The 25497-nt window shown below is 54.6% G+C and overlaps 4 protein-coding genes across 4 annotated transcripts in view; 3 read left to right on the top strand and 1 right to left on the bottom strand.

Moving 5' to 3' along the window:
• Positions 1–12923, top strand: part of AKT2 (AKT serine/threonine kinase 2) — a 52412-nt gene extending 39489 nt beyond the window's left edge. The window contains exons 5-14 of the mRNA XM_080643548.1: positions 2225–2378; positions 3111–3242; positions 4722–4787; positions 5879–5947; positions 6663–6785; positions 7835–7963; positions 8158–8372; positions 8899–8986; positions 9094–9196; positions 10239–12923. Coding sequence (XP_080499674.1) covers positions 2225–2378; positions 3111–3242; positions 4722–4787; positions 5879–5947; positions 6663–6785; positions 7835–7963; positions 8158–8372; positions 8899–8986; positions 9094–9196; positions 10239–10318 — 1159 coding nt within the window. The 3' untranslated portion in view covers positions 10319–12923. The remainder of the gene's footprint in view (positions 1–2224; positions 2379–3110; positions 3243–4721; positions 4788–5878; positions 5948–6662; positions 6786–7834; positions 7964–8157; positions 8373–8898; positions 8987–9093; positions 9197–10238) is intronic.
• The window catches only part of SNRPA (small nuclear ribonucleoprotein polypeptide A), a 752186-nt gene that overhangs the window by 418413 nt on the left and 308276 nt on the right, over positions 1–25497 (bottom strand). The window lies entirely within an intron of this gene.
• On the top strand, positions 16952–20787 carry CCNP (cyclin P; the record flags this gene model as incomplete). Its single annotated transcript, XM_080645186.1, has 7 exons — positions 16952–16984; positions 17061–17258; positions 18597–18686; positions 18760–18915; positions 19491–19649; positions 19775–19926; positions 20622–20787. Exons 1-7 carry the CDS (start codon positions 16979–16981, stop codon positions 20785–20787), a joined length of 927 nt encoding a protein of 308 aa, XP_080501312.1. The 5' UTR covers positions 16952–16978.
• Positions 23070–25479, top strand: TTC9B (tetratricopeptide repeat domain 9B). Its single transcript, XM_080643779.1, has 3 exons — positions 23070–23727; positions 24286–24468; positions 25284–25479. The coding sequence occupies exons 1-3, from the start codon at positions 23313–23315 to the stop codon at positions 25385–25387; spliced, it is 702 nt and encodes a 233-aa protein (XP_080499905.1). The 5' UTR covers positions 23070–23312; the 3' UTR covers positions 25388–25479.

The raw sequence follows: 25497 nt of genomic DNA on the forward strand, positions 1-25497 counted from the left end.
AGTGTGCTCCATAGGGATGCGCACGGGCCTCAGTGTGCTCCATAGGGATGCGCACGGGCCTCAGTGTGCTCCATAGGGATGCGCACGGGCCTCGGTGTGCTCCATAGGGGTGTGCACTGGGCCTTGGTGTGCTCCATCGGGGTGTGCACTGGGCCTTGGTATGCTCCATAGGGATGTGCACGGGCCTCGGAGTGCTCCTTCGGGGTGTGCACGGGCCTCGGTGTGCTCCATCGGGGTGTGCACGGGCCTCGGTGTGCTCCATCGGGGTGTGCACGGGCCTCGGTGTGGTCCATCGGGATGTGCACGGGCCTCAATGAGCTCCATCGGGGTGTGCAACGGGCCTTGGGGTGCTCCCTCTGATTGTGCACTGGGCCTCAGTGTGCTCCCCATGTGTAATGCAGGAGGAAGGGTGAGTGCTCTCCCAGAGGCAACCAGGGCCTTGTATCAAGACCATCCTTTTCAGAGGTGTTTGTGCTTATGAGGTGTTTGCGCTTATGTGAGCGTGTGTGCATAAATTCCTTTTGTTTTGTTTCTAACTCCAATAGCATGGTACTGTGCTCTCTCCGCACCTTCCCTTTTTCACTTAAGATATCTTAGGTCATTCCAAGTCCACAAATAGATCTGCCTCATTCTTTCAGCTGCAGGATGTTCCCTCTCCACCTTACAGAGCCCTGTGAGCTCAATAATGTTGCCAAGATTCCTTATGATTTTTTTAAACATTTTCTTTTCTCTAGTTTACTTTATTGTAAGAATATAGTGTATAATACATATAGCACACAGAATAGGCTTTAATTAACTATGTTATTGGTAAAGCTTCCAGTCAACAATAGGCTCGTATTAGTAGTTAAGTTTTTGGGGAGTTAATAGTTAATACGTGGCCCTCTCCAGGAGGCTCAGTTGGTGTGTCAACCCTGCACTGAAGGTTTGTGGTTCCGTTTGCAGATTCAGTTCCCCTCAGGGCACATATCTAGGTTGCAGTTCGATCCTTGGTTAAGGCACATACTAGAGGCAACTGATAGGTGTTTTTCTCCCTTTCTCTCTCCCCCTCTCCTTTTCTCTCTCTCTAAAAATTAGTAAAAACATATTCTTCAGTGAGGATTAAAAAAAAAGTTAACGAGTAGATTTTCAACTGCTCAGGGGGTTAGTCAGGGGTCAGCTGCCGTGCTGTTTGGTATGTGTGGAAATGGAGACTCCCAGGCAAGCAGCACAGCAGGGTGGCCCAGGCTTGGCTTTGCATGACCTTGGGCAGGGGCCTCAGGAGTACAGAACTGTAACACATGCTGCCTGGTAGGTGGGGGGAGCGGGGGGGGGGGGAGGGCAGTTCTCGGGCTTATTTACATCGCTGTGATTTGGGAGGTTGCCTGCTTGTGCTCTCTGAACTCTCGTATTCCTAGCAAATGTTATGTTTTTCCAACTGTTCATGTGGCTGTTTTATAGACAGAAGCAAAATCCATAGGGGTTTCAACATATACTGCCACTTAAAAATTTGTGGGGTGAAAAAAAATTTGTGGGGTGGGTAAAAAATGGGGGGTGTGGACAATTTCGTTCAGCCTCCTTTTCTTCTTCTTCTTGGTCTCTGGTCACTTTTACCTATTCTCCCCTCTCTCCAGACAGAACAGTTTGCAAATATCTGAAGCAAACTCTTCCCCAGTGAATCCTAAATCATCAACAACAGACTAGCTAGTTGCTCTGAAGCCAGGCTCCCTTTTGCTGGGACTGCTTCCTTCTCCTCCACGCCCCTGCCCCAGTGGGAACCTCTGTCCCTGACCAGTCCTCCTGGCAGAGCCCCCTCCAGGGAGTTAGGTCAGTGGCTCTTGCCTTTTAAGATCTTTAGCTTCTCTGGCTAATGAATGTTTCCTTTTACTCTTGGTTTTCTTTAACAAAACATTGGTCACTTGTACACTTGAGCTTATCATTTGTTCCGAAGAAATTTAGCACTGTCTCTTCTTCATTCAAGGCTCAGGGTGGCAGCTCATTTCAGGGGGCTGAGAAAGAAGGTGGTTGCCCCTCTTTGATCATTTAATTGCTGCCTGACTTCGGGTGGCCATTCCTGGGACATAGATGGTCTCTGTCCTTATTGCACTCTTGCTCTCTCCCACCCAGAGGTCCTGTCAGCTCCCCAGCTCAGACAGATTGTGCCAAAATGCCCAAAGGTGTTTGGAGAAGGTGGGACTCAGGCCTTCCTGCCCAGGACTCATGGCTCCCCTGATCTGTCCCCACACAGGGAAGAGTGGATGCGGGCCATCCAGATGGTCGCCAACAGCCTCAAGCAGCGGGGCCCAGGCGAGGACCCCATGGAATACAAGTGTGGCTCCCCTAGTGACTCTTCTGCAGCTGAGGAGATGGAAGTAGCAGTTAGCAAGGCACGGGCCAAGGTGGTAAGTGCTTGGGGGGCAGAGCTGCCAGTCTGTGAGCACGCCTCCCCTAGAAGGTTGGCCCTATCACCATTGGTTTCCATGCCAAGTGTGAGGGGCCCCGGCCCTGCCGGGACTGCCCTGTAGCATGGGTGATCTCACGGTGTAGATGCCCCAGGGCTGCTCTGTGCCCACCTCCTCCTGAGAAGTCATTAAGACTTGTCCACCCCTCACCCTAGCCAGTTTGGTTTAGTGGATAGAGCGTCTGCCCTTGGGCTGAAAGGTCCTGGGTTCGATTCTGGTCAAGGGCACATATCTCGGTTGCAGGCTCTATCCCTGGCCCTGATTAAGGCTTGTGTGGGAAGTAACCAATTGATGTGTCTCTCTCACAGCGATGTTTCTCTTTGTGTCTCCCCCTCCCTTTCACTCTCTCTAAAAAAAAAAAAAAAAAAAAAATCAGTGGAAAAATATCCATATCCTCAGATGAGGATTAACAACAACAAGAAAGACCCACCCACCCCACATCAGAGCCCTCCCAGGGCCTCATGTCTGGGAGAATTGAGTGCTGGGAGGGAGATCCCTGGTCTGAAGGCCACTTCAGAACCAGCAGCTGCTGCCCAGAGCCTCCTTCCTGCTCATGCTGGAGCATTTTGGCAACAGTGTCCTTTGATTTTCCTTTTCCTTTGTGAAAATTTTCTTCCACGGGCCGTGTGCCAGGTTGCACTGATGGCCCTGCTCTCTCCCCATCCCTGGCAGACCATGAATGACTTCGACTATCTCAAGCTCCTCGGCAAGGGCACCTTCGGCAAAGTCATCCTGGTGCGGGAGAAGGCCACCGGCCGCTACTATGCCATGAAGATCCTGCGGAAGGAGGTCATCATCGCCAAGGTGGGTGCTCCCCAGGCTGCCCTTAACATACACACACACACACACACACACACACACACGCGCGCGCGCGCGCACGCACACGACACTTACTTGTGCCTTCTGCTGCCAACGTCTCATTTCTCCACCAACCCATTCCTCTGGGTTCAGTCCTGTAAATCCCCAGGCTGGCCTGCCTGCTGAGCCCCCCACTCCACTCTGGGCGCCTGCGGAGGGATGTGGAGAGTCTGACTGGCCTCATCCAGCAGGCACTGTCAAGGCCTGAAAGGAGGTGTCCCCATAGGCCGTGAGGGTGGGAGCTTGGCTCAGGGTGTCTCAATAGGAGGCTGGGCCAGGAATGGAATTTTACTGCTTTTTTTTTTTCTTTAAATGGAAAATTCCTAACATACACAAAATTTTTAAAAGAAAAATAAATATAATGGACTTCCATGTAGCTTTCATTCAGCATCAACAATGATCAACATTTGGTCAATCTTGTTTTGTTAGCTCTGCCCTCCCCCTTCTTCCTTCTGGAGTATTTTAAGGCACGTTTTAGACAGCGTATAATTTACCCATACGTACTTAGAGAGGTATCTTTCACAGGTGAAGATTTTAAATACTATAATTGTGGTACTGTGACCATGTTCAACAAGATGAACAATCCCAATGTCATTGTCCAAGGCAGGGTTTCTCAGCCTCAGACATTTGGGCTGACTGTTCTCTGCTATGGGGTCATGCTGTGTACTGTGGGTATGGAGCAGTGACCCATCTCCACCCAGGAAAGCAGTAGCTCCCTTCCCCCTGAATTGTAACAATCAAAAATGTCTTCAGACATTGTTACCAATGATGCCCTGGGCATAGACTTCCCCAGAGGGAGAGCCATGTCTGGGCTGTAGGTGGTTAAGGACTGTCAGCAGCTCTTGGTGACTGCGGAGCCTGTGTTAGAGTCAGCGGGAGGGCTTGTGCAACCACTGCTGGGCCCACTCTGTTTCTGGTGGGTCCGAGGAGGGGCCCAAGAATCTGCTTTTCTCCAGTTCCAAGGTGACACTGATGCTGCCCCTGTGGGAACCACACAGAACCGTTACTCCACAGCCTGGAGTCCTAATTCTAGATCGAGTTGTTATTCTGGCAAGAACATTTATAGGTGGTGATTCCCTTGGCCTGTGACATTGCCCCAGGGATCTCATGATGTCTGCTTGTTCCCTCTTAGGGATGTTAAAATTGTTCTGTGGGCTCGGGAGGTGACAGCCTGATCCCTTCGTTGTAAAGTCCCCATCAGCCTCTCGCCTTTTGGTTTTGAGAGCAAGCCACTGCGTGGTCCCTTGCCATGGTCCCTTGTTCCTTAGGGCTTGTGGTTGTTAACGTGCCACTCCTGCCCTTCTCGCTCTGCATAATGGCTAGGAGTGGAGTTGTCTTTCACCAAGATGTGGCCCCATCCCTTAGGTTGGGGGCATGCGTGCTGTTGCCCACCAACCCCTCACCTGGCCTCTTGTCTGTCTGCAGGATGAAGTTGCCCACACAGTCACCGAGAGCCGGGTCCTCCAGAACACCAGGCACCCGTTCCTCACTGTGAGTGGTACTCCCTCAGACCTGTGCACATGGGAGCCTCCAGGCCAGCCCCTTTGGACAGTCTGGGAGCAAGCCCAGCCCTGCTGCTGTGAAGCACAGACGTAGTGTTGGCCAGGTGACTGGCCAGGTGTTGCTGGGCTCCCCAGGTGGCCTGAACCAAAACCCCAGAGGTGGCAGCTTCTTCCTAGACAGTGGCGTCATGTCAGCACCTCAGACGACAGGCGCAGTGACATTGCAGGATGGCCCAGGGAGCATGGCTGCCATCTTTATGAGTTCGAGGCACTTAGCCCAGCTGGTCAAAGTGGGAACGTTATTTTTTTGTTTTTATTTTACAATGTAATGCTAGAAGCAGATGTATCATTGTGCTGCCTGTCAACTTACGCTGAGCAGACGTTTCTTAGGCCTATAGATGTTAGTTAAATGGACCAGGTTGAGGATGGCTTATGGGTTGTTTCTGTACCTCAGTTGCTTTCTAGGTGTTCTGTTAAGCCACAGTACTTGTTCAAATAAGATCTTCCGAGGTACTTCCATGCAGAAGACAGAAAACAGTGGAGTTGTGAGCAGAGGAGCAACGAAGGGTTCTGAGCAACCCTCTTTAGAGCTCATTAGAGCAGTTTGAGAGCTACTCTTCGTTGGCAGATCGCTTGTCCAAGCTGTCTTTGGGGCCAGCTCCAGCTCGAGATCAGCTCCAACTCCCAGCCAGCAGACCTCGTGTGTGTGTGTGTGTGTGTGTGTGTGTGTGTGTGTGTGTGTGAGAGAGAGAGAGAGGGGGGGGGGGAGGGAGAGAGGAAGAGGGAGGGAGAGAGAGCATGCGCGCGCTTAATGCATTTGACTGTAAAATAGAGGAGGAAGAGAGATGTGAAATGGCTCTGCTTGCTCAAAATAGTCTCTCTCCTGACCTTGCTTCTTGGAAGCTCAGTGGCAGGCAGAGGACAGATTGTTCAGCCTAGTAACCTCTCCCGGCCCTCGGAGCCATGAGCCCACTCACATACCCTAAAAGGCGAAGCTGAGGTTTGAACCCCGCTGCCTGACTCCTATGGCCAGGCCAGGGGGGGAGTGTCCAGTGCCCCAGCCACTTTCCTTCCCCGCAGGCGCTGAAGTACGCCTTCCAGACCCATGACCGCCTGTGCTTCGTGATGGAGTACGCCAATGGTGGGGAGGTGAGCTGCGCTGCCCCGCCTGGCTTTCTGGGTGTCTCGTTCCCAAGTGTGGGGGGAGTGAGATGGAGGGTAGAGGGAGACTTACCGGGGGTCAGCTGGTCCCGTTCTCTGCTCCTTGAGGAAGGCATTGCCATCTTCATTTTACAGGTGGGGAAACATCTCAGAGAGGTTAGTGGCTTGCTCAGATTCACACAGCTAGTGGGTAGGACACACACCGAGGTCCCGCGGGGTAGAGAGGGCTGTGAGGGAGGTTGGACGACAGTGTGGTGGATGTTCTCAGAGGATGACCTGCAAAGAAAGCATATGCAGGCCTTCTGCTTTCCCGAGTCTGTTGCAGAGCAGTCAGCCCCTTGGCACCCACTCCATGACCCTTACTCCTCTCTCACGATGTGACTCACTGCCTCATGATCGTGGGCTTCATCTGCCCCTTGTGGTCTCACAGCTGTGGTCACTTGCTCATGACTCGTGTCCTCTGCTTGCTTGCTGTCACTCCCTCATTCACTGTCCCCTTCATGCAGGATGGCCCAGGACTGTCCCCTCTCTCCCTGCGGTCAGTCCTTCACGTGAACTCTTCTCTCAGTTGGTCCTTTTTGGTTGTCACTTGACAGTTCATGGAGTAGATTTGATGTTTTCACTGGACTGCCAGGCAGGGTTCCATCCTTCCCTCCTCTGGGCCAGGGGCCTGATGTCCTGCCCCCTTTCCCTCCTCCGGCAGCTGTTCTTCCACCTGTCCCGGGAGCGCGTCTTCACGGAGGAGCGGGCCCGCTTTTATGGTGCAGAGATCGTCTCGGCCCTGGAATACCTGCACTCGAGGGATGTGGTGTACCGCGACATCAAGGTGAGTGTGTGGCTGCCTCCTGTGGAGGGCCCGGGCTGGCCCAGGGCACACATGTAGGACTCACACCTGGGAGTCAGGGAGGCCGAGCTTCCCCCCCAGGGAGGGTCTGTCTTGTCCACGTGCCTGTGTCTAGCTCCCTCTGGGGCTCAAACCCTTCTGCTCTGGCCCCTAATAGTGGTTCCACAGCAGGCAGCCCTACGTGAAGTCCCTTCTGAGCCACTTGTGAGCAAAGGCTGCTGAGCAGTGGAGGGTGCAAATTGGTGCAGACACTTTAGAAGGCAGTTTGCAGCATCCACCAGCAGTGGACGTGTGCGCACCCTATGAGCCAGCCATTGTGCCCTAGGCGTACGCACCACAGGAACAGGTACCTGTGTGCACCTCAAAGTGTGGACACACTCCTCGCAGCATTAGTCATCCTAACCCCAGGAGTCCGCTGTTGGAATATGGATGAAGTCCAGGTGGTGTGTTCGCACACGGGCTGCACAGCAGTTAAAGAGACCACACTCAGCCACACACAGCAGTGTGGATGCATCTCACAGACTGACGGTGGGAAAGCCAGGACAGACAGGACAAGTCTGTGTTGATGACAGGTGTAGGTATAGGCAGGAGAAACTGCAAAAGAGAGAAGGAAGTAAAATTACTTCTCTGTCCAGAGCAGGGAATGGCTAGTAACAGGGAAGGGGCACATGGGGTGTCTGAGGGACTGAAAGGGATTTGTCTTGACCTGGGGGAGGTTGCACAAAGACCCACTAAATGGCCCATTGTGTGAAGTTTAGGAAAAAGGAGAAAGATACTGTCCCTCACATCCAAAGTGGGGGAGGGGAGGCAGGTTGGGGCAGGACTCGGCTCCCCTGAGGGTGGCCAGGGACTGGGGAGGTGTGAGCCTCAGAGGGTGAGGGCTTCACCTTGTGCTGGGGTGTATCCCATAGCTCAGCATGGAGCCCATGATGTGACAGCCCCTTCCAGGGCAGGGCTGGGCATGTGGGGTTTCAGGGAGGTGGCAGGAAACCTGGGAAGACATGTTCCTGATACACTGACTTTTCCTACAGCTGGAAAACCTCATGCTGGACAAAGATGGCCACATCAAGATCACTGACTTTGGCCTGTGCAAAGAGGGCATCAGTGATGGGGCCACCATGAAAACCTTCTGCGGGACCCCCGAATATCTGGCACCCGAGGTGTCTGGGGCTGTGATGCTGAGGGAGGTGGGGCCCCGGGACCGGATGCTTCCCCCACCTAGACGCTCTGAGGGCCGGGCTCCAGTTCTTTAGATTGCCCTCCCCAGCCCCAGGCAGGGCCTTGTCCCTACTGGACCAGTCAGCTCCTAGGCCCCAGAGTATGGGCCTGGCCTCTCATTGCCCCTCTCCCTCAGGTCCTGGAGGACAACGACTACGGCCGGGCTGTGGACTGGTGGGGGTTGGGCGTGGTCATGTACGAGATGATGTGCGGCCGCCTGCCTTTCTACAACCAGGACCACGAGCGCCTCTTCGAGCTCATCCTCATGGAGGAGATCCGCTTCCCGCGCACGCTCAGCCCCGAGGCCAAGTCCCTGCTGGCTGGGCTGCTTAAGAAGGACCCCAAGCAGAGGTGAGGGCTGGTGACTGCCCTGCGCTGCCCAGCACCACCTGCTGCCGCTGCTCCCTCAGCCCAAAGGGGCGGTGTCCACAGGCACACGCACTGGTGGGTGTGCTGAGTGGTCCCCACAGCTCTGCTAGTCCCCACAGCTGGCACTTGGAGCACTCCCTGGGGTCAGGCCGTCCTTGGTTCTCTGCCCGCACTACCTTGTTTTATGGGGATGCTGAGGAGCAGGGCAACCCTGTCCTGGCCGTGGATGGCCCAGTCATACGTGGCAGAGCCGGGATGCGAGGTGACCAAATGCCCCCTCAATTCACATTCTGGTCTTGGCCCAAGTTGCAGTGTCCTGGCTCTGGCCCTAGGCACGAGTTCCCTTCTGTGCCTCACTTTCCTCCTCTGTGAGGTGGAGGTCTGTGGCCGGGACAGGATTGTTCAGGCTGTTCAGGGCCTGCATGTCACAGGCCCAGGCCTGCACCGAAAGCGTCTCCCAGAACCTGGCTGCCCCGGGAGGCGGGTGCTCATGGCCGTCTCTGCCCAGGCTCGGCGGGGGGCCCAGCGATGCCAAGGAGGTCATGGAGCACAGGTTCTTCCTCAGCATCAACTGGCAGGATGTGGTACAGAAGAAGGTGAGTGCCACCACCCACTGCTTCCAGCAGGAGCTCGGCCCCTGTGGTGACCTTGGCCAAAGCCTCCTGGCCTCAGGGTCCTGAGCCTGGGCTCCTCTCCTCCACAGCTCCCACCACCCTTCAAACCTCAGGTCACATCTGAGGTCGACACCAGGTACTTCGATGATGAGTTCACTGCCCAGTCCATCACAATCACACCCCCGGACCGCTGTGAGTGTCTGAGGCCCCGCATCCGGTGGGCTGGCCGGGCGGTGGAGGGCGTCTGCTGCTGACCCCGTTCTCCAGGAGGAAGCTCACAGGGCTTTTGTTGTTAGTCGTCTGCGGGCCCAGTGAGCTCACCACAGCCACTGGGTCCAGCCCGTCCCAGTGGTCCAGGCAGAGGTCTGGGTAGGAGATGCTTGGGGAGTCGTCGGTACTGAGATGGCAGATCATAGTTGTATTCGCAGACCACCCAGGTCTTTGTAGCCGGATTATTCATTGACTCTGTAGCTGTTTGAATTCTTACTCTCACCCGCTGGGCTCTGCTGGAGACAAGGCAGATAGCCCTGGGCCTTGCCCTCAAGGAGCGCTCAGTCCAGGTGGGGTGACAGCCCAGAGTGGTCAGGACAGTGTGTGGGACCACAGGGACTGGGGAAACTCAGAGGAAATGCCTGACTGCAGGTCAGGGAGGGCTTCCTGGAGGGGGAGACATGGCAGTGAGACTCAGTCCTGGCAGCAGGAATGGCTGTGGGACGTCTAGAAATGAGAGCGTTGCAGAGGTCAGAGTAGATGGGGAGGGGAGAGGAGAGGGCGTGGGTGAGCAGGAGAGTCTCGTCCCCTGGGAGGAGTGGGGATTGTACAGGGGCTGTGGAAGGGCTTTTTTCAGAGGAACAGGGTTGCATCAGGGCTTCAGAAAGACCTTTGGCTGCATGTGGAGGGTTGGTTGTGGGTGGGAGTGGTGGCCAGGAGCTGGGCAAAAGAGGTCTGGGCAGACCTCAAGGTGGATTGAGGTGTGGAAGGGGAGGAGGAGGAGAGCAGGGAGCTGGTGGGATGCTGAGGTGGCTGAGTGAGCAGCTCCGAGACCTCGGAGCCAGGGCTATGACCAAAGGGTCTCTGTCAGGGAGGAAGTCTTGTGGACACCTCACCAGCTGGAGTTTCTGCCTGTAGTCCTCCCTGAGGTTCATTCCCCTCTCCTCCCTCCCCGGGAGTCTGGCCGGGGTGCTGGGCCCTCTGAAAGCCCGTCTTCCCAATCCACCTCCACTGACTCCTGCAGATGACAGCCTGGGCTCTCTTGACCTGGACCAGCGGACTCACTTCCCCCAGTTCTCCTACTCGGCCAGCATCCGCGAGTGAGCAGTGCCGCCCGCCTGCCCACTGCCACCGCCGCCACCACCACCACCACCACCACCACGGACATGCATGGCTGTCGTCGCCGCTGGGGGCTTTGTCTTTTTGTTGTTTTTTTTTTGGTCTTTTTTGTTTGCATCTCCATCCCTCACCCCTTACCCTCATTTCTAGTTTTCAGCCCCCTGTCAAACTCCTCTCAGTGGACCCAGTGGCCCTGCCTCCAGGACCCTGTCTGCCCTCGCTTTTGGGCCCAGATCAGGACTGGGAAGACTTCGCCGCTGCCCCAGGACCTGGCCTTTGGGCAGTTGGGAAGATTTTGGTTTTTGATCAACAAGCCCCAGTGGGGAGCGAAAGTCGGGGGCCTGCCTGAATATCAGCTGGTGCCCACGGCTGCGTGCTGTGTGCTGTGCCGCCCTCAGAGATGTGGACAGCGCTCTGGGGCAGCCTTCCGTGCCTGTCATCAGGCTCCGAGTGGCCTGGCGAGGGGACAGTCCAGCCCCTCCCCACACAGCAGCAGAAAAGCAGTGATGTCCAGGGCCAGGCGGGGCCTTTGGGAGCTGCAGGAGCAGAGGTCTAGGGCTCCCTCGGGGTGGGGTCGGTTACCTGGTGGGGAACCCAGAGCTGCCTCCCTGTGCCCCACGCTGCTCTCCTGACCCTGTGGACAAGTAGGAGGAACATTTGGGGCCTAGCCTGCCCACCCCAAGCCCGTGCCTTACCAGGGCTTCCTTCCAGCCAGCCTTACCTCCTGCTGGACCTGGGCCTGGGCCTGGCCCCTCCCAGGATGGGGGCCAGCATTGCCCCTTCTCTCTGCCTGGGGTGGAGGGGTGCCAGCCTCGGCTGTTACACATCTCGCACCGAGACAGTATTGGGCCCCATGAACTTGGTTGAGGAGGGGGTGGGGAAGGGTGTCTCTGGTACGTGCCGGGGTGGGGGCCTCTGAGAAGGAGGATCCAGGCCAACCCCCTCCCCAGCCCCACGTTCTGCAGCCTTAAGGTGAACGTGTCAGTGCTATGGGCACTCGTGTGCGTGTGTGCTTGGACTGTGTGCTGTTGGTGTCCTTGTGCATCTGAGTGCACATGGGGTGTGTGTGTGCATGTGTGCTGGATATGTATGTGTGAGAGCAAGCGTGTCCCGGCCTCAGGTGTGTGGTGTGTGTGCGTATGTGTGTGGACTAGGGCCCCTGGCCCTAACCCCAGCATTTCATCCCAGGGGGAGGGGTGCTGGCCTAGTGGGAGAGCCACACGTAGGTCCCCTTGCCGCACTGTCTCTCCCCCTTCCCCACCAACATCTCCGGGTGTTTGGAATATAACTTTTGTGGTTTTGATCTTCCCACCTCCTGTACTAGGTAGTTCACAGAGAGACATCTGGGGTGGGTGGGGCTGGTCTGGGGGGTGGGAGGTCTCTTCCTTTTTGTGTGTGTATGTCATTTATCTGACAGTTCTTCTTCCCCACTGGCCTTTCCCTGTTCCTCATATTTGTACGGTACAAGCAATAAAGACTCGTTTCAGACCGGGCCCACCACCTGGGCCTTGCCTTGCTTATGGAGTGGCCCCAAGTGCCCGCTGCCTCCCACTCCCATTGCTGTTGGGGCCCTTTAAGTTGTGGAGGCAGAGAAGGCGTCCTGGTGGGAGGTGGTGTCAAGCTCAGGCTGGAGAGGGAGGGGACTGCTGGGAGTGGAAGCTGTTGAGGAGTTTAGGAAACTCTGGGCCTGTGGTGGACAGAGGTCACCCAGATGCTCAGAAACAGCTTAGGCAAAAAGATGGGGTGGAGGGCCAGGGGCGGGAGGGCCAGGTGGCTCTGAACAAAGAGGATATGTGAGGGGTCACTGAGCCCTGGCAGGACTGTGAGAGGGAGCATGTTCACTTCCTGAGGTGCTTGAGCCCTAGAGCAGGCGTTGCCTGTGCATCTGCACCCCCCCCAGCCCCCATTTATGCTAAACTGGGGAGCCTCAAGGCCCCCAGTTCCCCTACAGATTCCTTGGTATACCACGGATTTGTGGTGGCTGTCAGCTGGGAGCACCTCAGATTGGGTCACTGCCCCTTCGTTCTGGGAGTCCTCTGACAGCTGGTTGCCATGCTTGAGTCACTCTTCCCACACCTGGGGACCAAGGCTGCCATGTTACGCACAAGGTGAACTTCAGGCCGATTTTGCCAGAAGCTATTAGGGCTTCCCACACGGAGTTTTTGAGATCTTAAGTGAGGGTAGCAGAAAAGTTGAGTCCAGGAAGTCTTTGTTACCTACAGCCAAGACTTGAGGAATTTTTTGGATTTTTTCCTAATTTCATATGGACATTTTTTAAATTATAAAAGTATGCCTTGGTGATAATCAGATAAACAGGCTTATGAAGAAAAGCCTTTTCCTCTCCCCTCTGGTCGCAGTCAGGGATCGAGGGGCCGGTGCTAGAGAGTCCTTTCAAGAACCGTCACGGCTCTCTGTGTGGTCTGTCCCTGGGGACCTGTCACAGTCCTTGGGCGGATTCCTGTAGGTTAATCAGCTGCTTCCTCCATTGAACTTAATGTCCTTAGATGCAGTGGTGCTTCTTATTCCTGTAGGACTTCTCCCAAACTGGGAGTTTTAGGTGAAAAGATTTTAATAAAATTTTACCAATTAGAAAAATTAAATTTTGAGTCATCTGTTTTTTGTCATGTGCATGTAGAAAATGTCACAAGTTTTGTGTGTGTATGTAAAGAATAATGCAACAAAACAGAAGTGTGCAGAAGGAAGTAAAAATCACCCGATCCCAGACCCTGGCCCCTGAAGGTTCTCAGTCACCTTCTGCACAGATGGGCGTGGCATCGCGAAAGGCTGGCTCCTCCTTTTCTGTACAGCTCTCCTCCCAGGTAATCAGGCCTCGCCCCTGGGCTGTGTCCTGCCACATGGAACCCACACTCCCATCACCGCGTGTTCATTCGGAGGACGTGTGGGGTCACCGGTAACGATGAGGTTCTTTCTTAGTCCCTTCATTTGGAGGAGCTCCTTGTGGACATGGCTGTGATGCTTTCCAGTTGCTTCACAGGGTCCTTCAGGGTGGACACACCTCAGCTGAGTCTGCTCCCCTGTTGACAAGAATTTACTTTTTCCAGGTTTTTTTGCTTGCTTTTTGCTGCTCCCACAGTACTGAAGTAAACCATAACAATCCACTTTTACTGCGCTTGTGATTTTATTTCTGTGGCCTACATTCCAGGGTTGCTGCATTTTGATGTGTTCGATAGCTTTCCAAAAAAGTGTGATTCACGTATTTTTAACATTGATTAGAAATAATTTCAGACTGGTAGAAAACTTTGAAACTTTTAAAAATAGTGCTAAAATGACTCTAGGGTTAGAGCAGGAAATACACAGCATGAACCTGGAGCATCCAGTCGTGTCCAGATTAAGGACCTAAAAGAAAAGAAAAACCTCACTAATGGCATGTAAAGGGACACGGAAGCCAATGGGAAGAGCTGCTAGTGGCCAGAGCTGAACTCAATTCGAGCAACCAAAATAGTGTAGTATTGGTTATACCCAAAATGGTGAAAACAGACAGATCTGTACAGAACTCCACTACTTCCTGTAGATGCTCTGCCTTCAGGGAAGCATACCCCCTCCTTAGGTGTGGGCTGCAGAGCGACTTCTTCCAAAGAGTACATGGAGGAGTGGCAAAGCCTGACAAAGACCACATCAGCCGGTGATCAGAGTCAACAGCAGGGACAGTCATGTTGGCAGTGTGTCTGATACGATGCAGTGAGAATGGTACCCTGTCTCGGTGGCCTTCCTCTGGAACAGATTCCCCAGTCTAAAAGGAAACAGACACCAGGCAAATCCCAACTGGGATGTTCTACAAAAGACCTGCCACTAGTTCTCAGACTGTCAAGGTGGTTCAAAACAAGAAAGGCCTGAGAAACAGCCAGGAAAAGCTTTAGGAGACAAGGAGACTTAAGTGTAATGTATCCTGAATGGGGTCCCGCAGTGGTCGGCAAACTGCGGCTCGCGAGCCACATGCGGCTCTTTGGCCCATTGAGTGTGGCTCTTCCACAAAATACCACGGCCTGGGCGAGTCTATTTTGAAGAAGTGGCGTTAGAAGAAGTTTCAGTTTAAAAAATTGGGCTCTCAAAAGAAATTTCAATTGTTGTACTGTTGATATTTGGCTCTGTTGACTAACGAGTTTGCCGACCACTGGGGTCCCAGAACAGAGAAAGGACATTAGGTAGATAGGCAATCTGAATAAGGCATGGACTTGAGTAACATTTCTATGGTTCATTAAATTGTGACAAATTACCACACTAATCTTTTATATAATAAAAGGCTAATATTCAAATCGACTGAATGGCAGAATGACTGGTTGCTATGACACGGACTGACCACCAGGGGGCAGACGCTCAATGCAGCAGCTGCCTCCTGGTGGTCAGTGCGCTCCCACAGGGGGAGCCCCACTCAGCCAGAAGCCGGGCTCACGGCTAGTGAGTGTAGTGGCGGTGGCGGGAGCCTCTCCTGCCTCTGCGGCAGCGCTAAGGATGTTCGACTGAACACATCCCCCGAGGGCTCCCGGACTGCAAGAGGGCACAGGCCGGGCGTAGGGACACCAGGCCTCTAGTGATTATAAGATGTTAATAGGGGAAATTGGGTGTGGGGTACTTGGGAACTCTACCATGTCTGCAACTTTTCATAAATCTAATTTTTTTATTTTAAGAAGTACAAGTAATTCTCGTCGCCACGCAGGTTCCCCACAGTGTTTTACATTTACTCTATTCCTTCCCCCCTCCACATTTACTTATCTGTCCTATAATGAGAACATTGTCTTAACCACAATCCAGTGATCAAGGTCAGGAAGTTAACAGTGAAACAATGTTCTTCTCAGACCTTCATCAGACTTTGTAATGGTCACACTAACGTCCTTGTGTACCAAAAAGGGAACAATTTCTTGGCTGGTGACTCAGTCCAGGTTCCCTGTTGAGCCCAGTTGTCAGGGTTGAAGCTTACGGGCAGTTACTTTGCAGAATGCCCCTCAATGAGGGGTTTCTGCCTGATGCTTCCTTGTGGCTATGTTCAAGCTATTTTTACAGGAATTCCCAGAAATGATGTGCCCTTCTCAGTGCAACTTACCGGGAGGATTCCAAACAGCCCATGAGCGGGGTGACTACTCCCATGGTTAAGGTGGCGTTCGTCAGGTGTCTCCCGTCACATTACAACGTCCTCTTTGTAGTTAGTATATTGTATAGAGATACTTGGAGAATGTAAATATCCAGGTTCTCACCACAAGCTCACAAAAGCCCTGAGCCAGGCAGGTGCCTGATGTGTTTAAGGACCATAAAGAGGACAAGGTGTCTCAAGTGGAGGGAAGGAGATGGAGAGCAGAAGGAAATGAGGTTAGAGAGGGCCAACGGGACCTTGTGGGGGAGGAGTTTGGTTGTACTGTATGTATGACAGGAAGCCATTGGTCCAGCATCTCGTTCTGTTTGCGTTGCCAGCCTCTCTGACTTCGCAGTGCCTCAAATAGCAAGCTCTTTCCTCCCGCAGGGCCTCTGCTCAGGCTGTTCCCTCCACTGGGGCATCTCCCCGGCCTTTGCTTTTCTGGCTCCTTTTCCAGATTTTAGCTCCAATGTCACCTCAAAGAGGTCCTTCCAGACAACTATCTCTGAGTTACAAACCCAGCCTTCCCACTCATTCCTTAGCAGATATTTACTTAGCACCACGTGCCCAGCTTTGTTCTAGGCATTGGGAACACAGCCATGAAAAACAGACAAGCCTGCTCTCATGGGGTTCACGTTCTAGTCAGGAGGGAGAGAATAAGTATAGAGAATGGGGACAGGAAGTGTCCAGGACGATGCTTTTCATGGAGAGGGTGACATCTGAGTAAACACCTTCAAGGAAGTGAGGGGTATCTGAGGTAAGAGAACTTCAGGCAGAGGAACAGCCCCGGGCAAAGGCCCCGAGGTGAGGTTGAGGATGAGCCAGGAGGCCAGTGTGGCGGGAGAGGGAGGAATGAGGGAGGTTGGATAGGAGATGAGCTCACAGGTGTGTGCTCACCTGCGGGAAGATAATGTAGAACCTCGTGGACTTTCACTTTGAGGGGATGGGAGCTGCAGTGGAGTTCTGAACAGAGGCCAAGTGAGACCTGCCTCGGGTGTGTACAGGGTCCTGTGGCATGTCCGGAACGGAGAGCAGTGAGGAGCTGCTGCACCAGTCCAGGCCCAGCGATCGCTGGCGCCTTCCCATCACCCGCCGCTCTGGGCCTACAGGCGGCGGCTGCAGGGGATTTGCTCACTCCGAATCCACTGCCCAGAGCGCAGAGGCCTTCTCTACATAGTTGTGAAGTGACTTGTAGGTCCTATGTACTACGCTTTGATTCTATTAAGCCCCGAGCTGGCCACTTAACAAACACAATCTTATAAAATCCTGGGGACAACTGTCAATGGAAACAATCCCTACTTCATAGCTGAAGAACGTGAGGCTCCAAGAGACAGCTCCTCTTCATGCGGTAAGTGGAGGATGAGAGCTTGACCCCAGCTGCCTGACCTTAGAGGGTCTGTAGTGGTATTCGCCATTGACCACGCACCTGCCCACCTGCTCAGGTGAAGCTCACTCCGCGCGCGTGCGCCCAGACTTGTTTAAAGCGCCGGCGGCCGCGGATGCTCGCTCCAGTAGGAAGAGGTGGGCTCTTGGTTTCGCCCTCGACGCCAGCCTAAAAGATGCTGGTGAGCTACAGGAGCCTGGGTCCCCTTCCCAGCTCGGGACCCTCCAGGCGCTGACCCCAATCCTTCTCCCTTGCAGAGTCCGGCAGCTTCCCTTGACCCAGAGCCTGCGAGCGCCCCAGTCCCCGACAACGTCCCCGCGGGCACGAGCGCCTCCCCAGGACCCCCGGAAAGGCCCGCGGGACGGTGCGCGCCGCCGGGGCTGGAGGAGGCTCTGAGCGCGCTGGGGCTGCAGGGAGAACGCGAGTACGCTGGGGACATCTTCGCCGAGGTCATGGTGAGGTGGATGGGGAGACTCCCTGGAAGCCGCCCCAGCCCTGAGGGCAGCGAGGGGGTGGGTTGGCCCAGTCCAGAGCTGCCGGGCTCGCCTAGAGCCCGTTTGATGGGCATTTCTGAACTCCCTCCCGGCCAGCTTGTCCGCCCCTTCCCACCCCACCCCAAGTTCCTGGCTGGTTTTTCCTGCAGTTATCTTCGAATGACTGTTCCCACCCTCCCAGGCTGTTTGCAGTTCCTCCTCTGGTACTTCAGAACCCTCCTACTCGTCCCTCACACTTAATTCGTTTAACAAATATTTAGCAATTTATCAACAAATGTTTTTTTCTATCCTCCCTGTGCCTTAAAAAATTAGTTTCAAAGTAACTTGAACAAATGTTTTTGAGCATGCTTCAGGCGCTGGGGATGTGGTGATGAACAGCTACAGTCTGTCTTCACTGTGGAAGGCAAGCAAGCAAGTGTAGGTGGTATCTTCAGAAGGGCCATAAAGACCGAAACACAGGCTGTGACAGACGCTGTCAGAGGAAACACTCAAGGGATGGATTTATTTAACACACATCTTGTGAACATCTCTTCTGGGCCAGGGTCTCTGTTACGAGCTGAGATACAGCTGGGATTTGGACAGAAATCCCTGTTCTTGTGGTACCGGCAGCCTCGTTGGACAAACAAAATGCACAATGAAACACAGCCCTCTCCAGAGTGAAAATAATATGGGGGAAATAAAGTGCTGTGACAGGGAGGAGTATGGAAAGAGTCAGGGACGTTTTAGCTGATAGATGAATGACTAGAAGTCAGCAATGCAAGGAGCTGGGGATGGACCATTTCAGGGGGAGGGCATAGTACATATATGCATAGGTACTGGGGTAGGGATACAGTTGGCATAGCCCAGGGCCGAAAGAAGGCTGGGGCAGCTGGAGTGTGAGGAGAGAGAGGGAAGAGGTGATGTTGGAGCAAGGACGGGGCCTGGGAGAGTCTGAGAGGAATTGGATTTTCTCCTGAGGGTCCTGGAAGCCGAGGAAGTGTTGTAAGCTGGGAGTTCCTTTGTCAGGTTTATACTTTAGAAAACGGGTGTTCCGAGGAGGATGGATTTGCCTGGGAAGCAGGGGGAGATGCTGTGGCAGGGGCTGAAGACTGGGAGGGTGGGCAGGGAAACGTCAGGAGAGAGTCCCTGGTTCTAGGTGGTGACGGAAGAGGAGCGCATCGGGAAGCGCTGGAGGCCACTTTCATGTGGCACTCATCCGCTTCCACCTGGTGTGGGGAGGCTGCTGCACCCAGGGCTGGCGTTTAGGAGAGAGGCAGAGGCACAGGTGTGGAGAGTTAGGCCGTCCCTACCGAACCCCAGGTGTGCCCTGCGCTGCCCCAGATGACCCTGCCCCGCACCGTGACCCCAGAAATGCGCGCACTAGTGGTGGACTGGCTGGTCCAGGTGCATGTACGTAGGTACCAAGAAGGGGGTGGGGCTGGGCCTGTGTGGCAGCCTGATTGTAACCTGCGCCCCTCCCCAGGAGTACCTGGGCCTGGCGGGGGACACGCTCTACCTGGCCGTGCACCTGCTCGATTCCTACCTGCGCTCCAGCCCGGTGCGCCTACACCGCCTGCAGCTGCTGGGCATGGCCTGCCTGTTCGTGGCCTGCAAAATGGAAGAGTGCGTGCTTCCCGAGGTACTTCCGGGGTGGGGCCAGGAGAGGGGAGCTCTTTCTCCTGGCAGCAGTCACGGGTTGAATTACTGTGTGCCAAGCACCATGCCCAGCAAACACTTCAGATCTACTGGGATTCCAAGACAATATGATGAGGTCGGGCCTGCCAGTGTGTCCTTTCAACAGGAGACTAAGACCCAGAGAGAGGAAGACATTTGCCCAAAGTCAAGTAGTTGGGACTTGGACTTAGTTACAGTAGTTATAATCCTTACTGAGTAGTTACAGTTAACACGTGTGAACTCAGTGCATTACCACAACTGCCTGGTGAAGTAGGAGCAATATCCCCGTTTTACAGATAGAGAAACTGAGTATCAGAGCGCCCTGAATGTCCATGTCACACAGTGCAGAAGTGGTAGGGTTTGAACTCGAATCCAGGTTTTTCTGACTCTGAAGCCTATATTCCCTAAGACTTCCACACAACAAATCAATGGTCCCGTTTTACAGACCAGAAAACTGAGGTCCAGAACGGGGACGGACCCGAACCCAGGGCAGGGAGTAACAGCCAAGGTCCAAGACTCCCCCACCTCTTTCTCCCGCAGCCCGCCTCCCTCTGCCTCCTGGGCGCTGGCTCCTTCTCCCAGGCCGAGCTTCTGCGAGCCGAGCGCCGCATCCTGAGCCGGTTGGATTTCCGCCTGCACCACCCAGGTCCGCTCCTCTGCCTGGAGCTACTGGCTGCTCTGGCAGGGAGCAACCCTCAGGTGCGAGGGAAGGGGAGCAGCGGCGTGGCCTGTGCGGCTAGGGGCGTGGCCTGTGCGGCTAGGGGCGTGGCCTGTGCGGCTAGGGGCGTGGCCTGACGATCTGGCAGGTGATGATGCTTTGGCAGGTGATGCTCCTTGCCACCTACTTCCTGGAACTGTCTCTACTGGAGGTCGAGGCAGCTGGGTGGGAGCCCAGTCGCTGCGCAGCTGCGGCGCTGAGCCTGGCGCACCGTGTGCTCCACGTGGCGGGCTCTGGGTTGGAGCCGGCACTTTACAGGTATGGCCACAGAGGAGGCCCCCCCCCAGGTGGTGGCTTCAGGATCTGCCTTCCTGATCGTTGTCTTTACTGTCTCAGAGAGTGAGAAATAATTATTGGGGGGAGGGCTCGATGACACCTAGACTTGATTTTTCTGGGTGTAAGAGAGACTGGGGTATTTGCCTAGCCTTGGGTTGTTATCCCATTTGCTTTTCTCTGGGCGGGTCTGAGAGAGTGGGGTATTGTCCAGATTTGGGGACCCTTAATCTTGTCTAGGGTGGAGTATAGGATCTCCCCAAGCCCGGAAGATGCTCTAGCTGTGTTTCAGGGCTGAGAATGAGAGGTCTGCTAGCCACTAACTGCAAATGAGGTGTCCCTTTAGCTGCTAGAGCTCCTATCCCTGTTAACCATGCCACCAGGGGGCTGGGCGAATTGTCTTTGTTCCCAGCCGTGCCCACCGGGTAGAGCTGGATGCCAGTCCATCTTCAGCCCCAGTCCTTCCCTCCTCGAGGGCCCTGGCGCTCTCTCACTGCGCTCTGTGGGGAGAATCGAGGGTCTGCCAGTCACTTTCCAGTCTAGATGATGGGCCACGTGCCCTGGAAGGTTTCCGGGGACCCAAGTCAATGTGTCTTCTCCTCGAGCCCCAGCTCCAAGGACAGGTAATCTCCCCCGCCACCCCTTGCATCCATCTTAGTTTCTCCGTCTTTCCTCTGCAGCTCCGCAGAGTTGGACCCGCTGGAGCCGTGCATGGCCCGCGCGGTGCTCCGAGGCCCCGCACCCGGCCGTGCTGCCATCTTCCTCAAGTATGCGAGGCCACAGCGTGGGGGCACCAGCTTCTTTGCTGCCCGCCTGCTCTGCTGTCCCCAGCCGGGATCCCCCTGAGCCCCGACACCTCGTCAAAAAAGACTCAATGTGTGTCTGTCTCCCACTTCAATAAAAGAGTTTCTTTTATTCCGAGCGCTCTCTGTCCTTATTGGTCAAATTCTGGTCCATCTCTTGCTTTTGATTGGTTACTTTCCGGGCCTTATCCCTTGGGTTGGATGTTCTCACTAACTTCCTTAATGATGAAAATTACGAACTCTTCCGCGAGGGGGCACTGGTGGGCTTCCGCCCGGACGGCTCAGCAGGATCAAACTGGGATCCCAAGAGCAAACATTTGTGGGAGATAGATGGACAGAGAGGCGAAGAGGAAAATTCCAATGCAACCCGAATGGCCCTCAGTCTCAGAGTTGGGAAGAATCTAGGAGGGATGGGCTATGGGAAACAATGTCTGCCCCAGTCATGAATTCTACCTAGATGTTATCAGGTTTTCAGATTTTGTTCAAGTGAAGCTGAAAACCTGCAATTCCTTAAATATCTCTGCTTTCCTATGATGGCAACTAATTCAATATTTTTTAATGGTTGCACAAGCCCAACACATCGCCTGCGAGGGTCATCTGTGGCTTTATGGGTCTTTGATAGCAAGAGTTTTATAAGTGGGATCTGATTTACTTAACTTCATTGTGGTGTATTTAGATTGTAAGTTAATATATTTACAAAGTTTTAGGACATTGCTTGGCACCTAGTAGGTGCTGTGAAAGTGCCAGCATTGCATCCTAGCAGGACTGTGAGTTAGTGGCAGTGGTCCTGTGTCTACCAAACCCCTGGCACCTAGCCATTTAGTAGGTGCTCAAAAAATATTTGTTATGAATCAATGGATCTCCATGTTTTTAATTAAAACACACCTGAGGCGCAGAAAGATGACTTCACTGCTCTGGAATTCAACTTCAGGAATATTAGATTCTTAACCAAGTCAGGTTTTGCAGGTGCAGGGAAGAGAAGTTTCTGTCCTAAGATGTTCAAGGTTGGACAGGATGGGGGAGAGCCTCACTCAGCAAAGTACAATAAGAGGTAAAAGCAGATGCTGCTGTTGGAATGGAAGGTGCCTTGTTCAGGTTTGGGAATGTGGTGTGGGGCCTGCTGTGGGACCTCCTGGGGGAGATGTGGGATGGGAGGGGAAAGGGACAATGGAAACACAAGCTTGGTTCTTGGGGCTGAGGACCAAGCTAGGGTCTTGTGGGGTGGGGGGTGTAATACATAAAGTTACTCATTCATTCAACAACCAATATGGATGCTGACTCAGAGCCAGACACTTATGCTCACCTATCTCATAGTCTCACCGATGATAAGAAATACAGGTTGTTAGTTGCCCAGTATGTACCAGGCCTTGTGCTAAGTGCTTTGTCTGCATAATCCAGTCCCTGCAACTACTCTGAAGCAAGCTCACTTGTAATCCTCACATTGCACAGAAGGAAGGCAAGGTGGAGGCAGAGTGAGGAGCTTGCCCAAGATCCCACTGCTAAGTAAGTGGCTAAGGAGAGCTGAAGGACAGCCATCTCTTTCAGCCTCAGTTTTTCTTCCCAAAGGTTCTCACGTTTTATTTTCTGTTTATTCTTATGCTTGTACCACTCACTCTGGGCTGTCACCTGCATTCCCACTGGTTTTTCTACTCAGTGAGCTCAATGAGGGCAAGAAGCAGATCTCTCTTGTTCATAGTTATCCCCTCCTCTAGGAGATCCGTTGATTCATGACAAATATTTTCTTCACTCCCCACTACAGTCTAGGGCAGACACCTCCTCTGGGCCCTCAGAGCCTGTTGTGTGTCCTCTATCCGGGGCTTGGACCCTCTGCCAGCACCTCCCCGATCCTGCCCTGACCACTTTGCCTGAGCTTCCCAGGCTAGCCCACTCAGGGCTGTCACTGGCTACTGGTTTGTCTCCTCACGGGACTAGGGGCTCCATGAGGATAGGGCCTGAGGCTCCCTCCTTCCCTGCTGTATCCCAGCATCGCCCAGCCCAAAGCTTGGCACAGAAAAGATATCAGTGAATATTTGCTTGTTGCATAGATAAAAAATGAGTTTCAAAGTTGCTGTCATTGTCCCTTCCATGTTACTGAGGAGGATATAGAATCCCAGGTAATTTAGGTGATTTGTCCAGGTCATATGTAACTAGTGAGGAAAAACCCAGGAATTGAATCTGGGCAGCTTGATTCCAAAGCTTGTATCCTTATCCAACATGCCAAATGCCTAGTGGGCTGAAAACCAGCTTTTCACGAGGTTGAAATCTTCCTGTTCTTTTCCCCAGGCGTACCCTTTCCTTCCAGAAAGCTTTGGGAGCTTTGGGCACGAGGAAGGAGAGCAGGCAGAAGGGTAGGGGAGTGGGGTGAGTGGAGAGGAGGAAAAGGTGGGCTGGAGAATGAGGGCTGGGGCTGATTTGAAGAAAAGAGTGGGGAAGTCTTGAGGGGTTTCTCTAGACCCATAGGGGGCAGCCGGAGTCGGCCACCTGAGGTGAGGGGCGGAGAAAGGGTGGGGACTGGCCCGCGCCTGGCGCAGCGATAGCTGCAGCAGCGGTCTGCAGGAGTTTCCCACAATGCAGCGCGGCGCGCTGTCCCCGGTGCTGATGCTCAGCGCAGCCCCGGAGCCTCCACCGCGTCCACCTCCCGCACTCTCCCCGCCGGGCCCGGGTCCCCGTCATGGCTCCGCTCGGCCTGGTCCTGCCCCAGAATCGTCGGGGGGTCTGGGCGCGGCGCTCGATAGCAGCCTTCGGGCCGCTGTGGCGTTTAAGGCGGAGGGTCAGCGCTGTTACCGAGAGAAGAAGTTCCGGGAAGCCATTGGCAAGTATCATCGCGCGCTGCTGCAGCTGAAGGCGGCGCAGGGGTCCCGCGCTGGAGGCCTGCCCACCCCCGCCCCCGGGCCCCCCACCAGCCCGGGGCCAACCCGCCTCAGCGAGGAGCAGCGGCGCCTGGTGGAGAACACGGAGGTGGAATGTTATGACTCTCTCACGGGTATGCGGCCGGCCGTCGGGAGCGCAGAGGGTGCTTATGTGACGGGGTGGGAGTGAGGGGCAATCCTGAAGCCTTGGGCGGGGTGGGGTGAGCGGAGGCTTGAAGGGACCAGCGCTTGGGTCGGGCGGGGGGGGGCAGCAGAACTTATCAAAGAGAGGGCTTGGGGAAGTAGGGGACCACGGGGATGGAAGGAGCTGGGATGCAGGAAATGGGCTTTGGGCTGCCACCGTGAACCTCAGGTGAGAAAGCCTTGCCCTGGATGCACCATTTAAAGCCTCATCCCTCACCTGAGGTCGCCCTCAGTACCCCCCCCCCACCCCTGCCCCCGCTACGAAAATAGCCTGAGCTCTAGTTTGTTTCACACACCCTCTAGCGGCAGTGCAGGTTGATTCCATTCTGATTGGTTAGAGGCTCGGCAGCCCCTGGTGGCCTGAAAAAGCCCTTAGGCCCGCCTCAGCCGTGCGAAAGGGTCGGCAGCCTGAAATCCATGCTCCTCGGGCATGTGAAGTCTGGGGTTGCCGGCAGGCTCTGAGAGCACCGGTCCTGGTGCCCCCGCAGCCTGCCTGTTGCAGTCGGAGCTGGTGAATTACGAGCGGGTGCGCGAGTACTGTCTCAAGGTGCTGGAGAAGCAGCAGGGCAACTTCAAGGCCACCTACCGCGCTGGCATTGCCTTCTACCATCTGGGTGACTATGCGCATGCGTTGCGCTACCTGCAGGAGGCCCGAAACCGGGAGCCCACAGGTGAGCGGGTGGCTGCTGGGCTGAGCAGGGAGAGGGGCTGGAACAGAGCAAACAAGGGCAGGAAGGCCAGGGCACAGCTACCTCAAGGGAGTGCTGTATCACACCCCCCACCTCCACCTCTCCACCTCCTCCTACTCACCCACTCACCCACCCACCCATGCTTCCTTGATATTCACCCACCACCTCACATCTATTTATCGACTCACTTTGATGCATCCCATTTAGCCCATTCCCTATGCACTCACTCCATGCCCCTCCCCAATACACATTCATCCATCCACTCTCTCACTGACGCACTCCCACACCCACCTATCATCCACCTGTTCTCCCAGCCACCACTTGTGAAGCACTTGCTGGCAGTTAGACCCCGGGTGGGAAATGGCAGGACATTCGCTGGGGGTGGGACAGGGATGGCAGAGCTGGAGACTTGCTCCTTGCCCTCTGGGGTTTTGGTGTGGAGAGGAACAATATGAGGTTTGTATTAACAGCCAGTGAAGAGGAGCCCAACCTGAATGACCTGGGCTGTGGGAGTGGAGCAGGTAAACGGTTTGGGGAACAGGCTTCCCGCAGATGTCACTGGAGGGCAAGTAGAGCAGAACGGGAATCTCTGAGCCAAGCATTCCTGGCAGGGGAATGGCAAAGCTATTCTGGAGGTGTGACATGCCCCTCCCTTGTTGGGGCTGGGGCTTTTGAAGAAGGGGTCTGGCAATACCGGCTGGGGAGCCACTGAAGGCTGGGGACAGTGAGGTATGAACTGAGGTGCTGCAGACGCCACCCAGGACACCCAGATAATGCCCTGCCCACCGTCCCTGCAGATACCAATGTCCTACGCTACATCCAGTTGACCCAGCTGAAGATGAGCCGGTGCGGCCTGCAGAGGGAAGACAGTGGGGCCCAGCCTCGGGATGTCATTGGCTGAGGCCACCCTATGGGGACTGCCCCTACACCCCCTCCCACCTCACTGTGTAACTTTCCTGACTCATGTGTTCACTGGTAAAGCACTTATCATAATCTCTGTGTGTGATGTTC

The sequence above is a fragment of the Plecotus auritus genome (assembly GCF_963455305.1).
Source record: "Plecotus auritus genome assembly, chromosome: 10".
In the NCBI taxonomy this organism is placed as follows: Eukaryota; Metazoa; Chordata; class Mammalia; order Chiroptera; family Vespertilionidae; genus Plecotus; species Plecotus auritus.

What these genes read in the sequence shown, in the direction of transcription:
- TTC9B (XM_080643779.1), top strand. Translation starts at nt 23,313, where the DNA reads ATGCAGCGCGGCGCGCTGTCCCCGGTGCTGATGCTCAGCGCAGCCCCG. An exon ending in ATGTTATGACTCTCTCACGG is followed by an intron (nt 23,728 to 24,285) that starts GTATGCGGCCGG and finishes GTGCCCCCGCAG; the next exon opens with CCTGCCTGTTGCAGTCGGAG. An exon ending in CCGAAACCGGGAGCCCACAG is followed by an intron (nt 24,469 to 25,283) that starts GTGAGCGGGTGG and finishes CCGTCCCTGCAG; the next exon opens with ATACCAATGTCCTACGCTAC.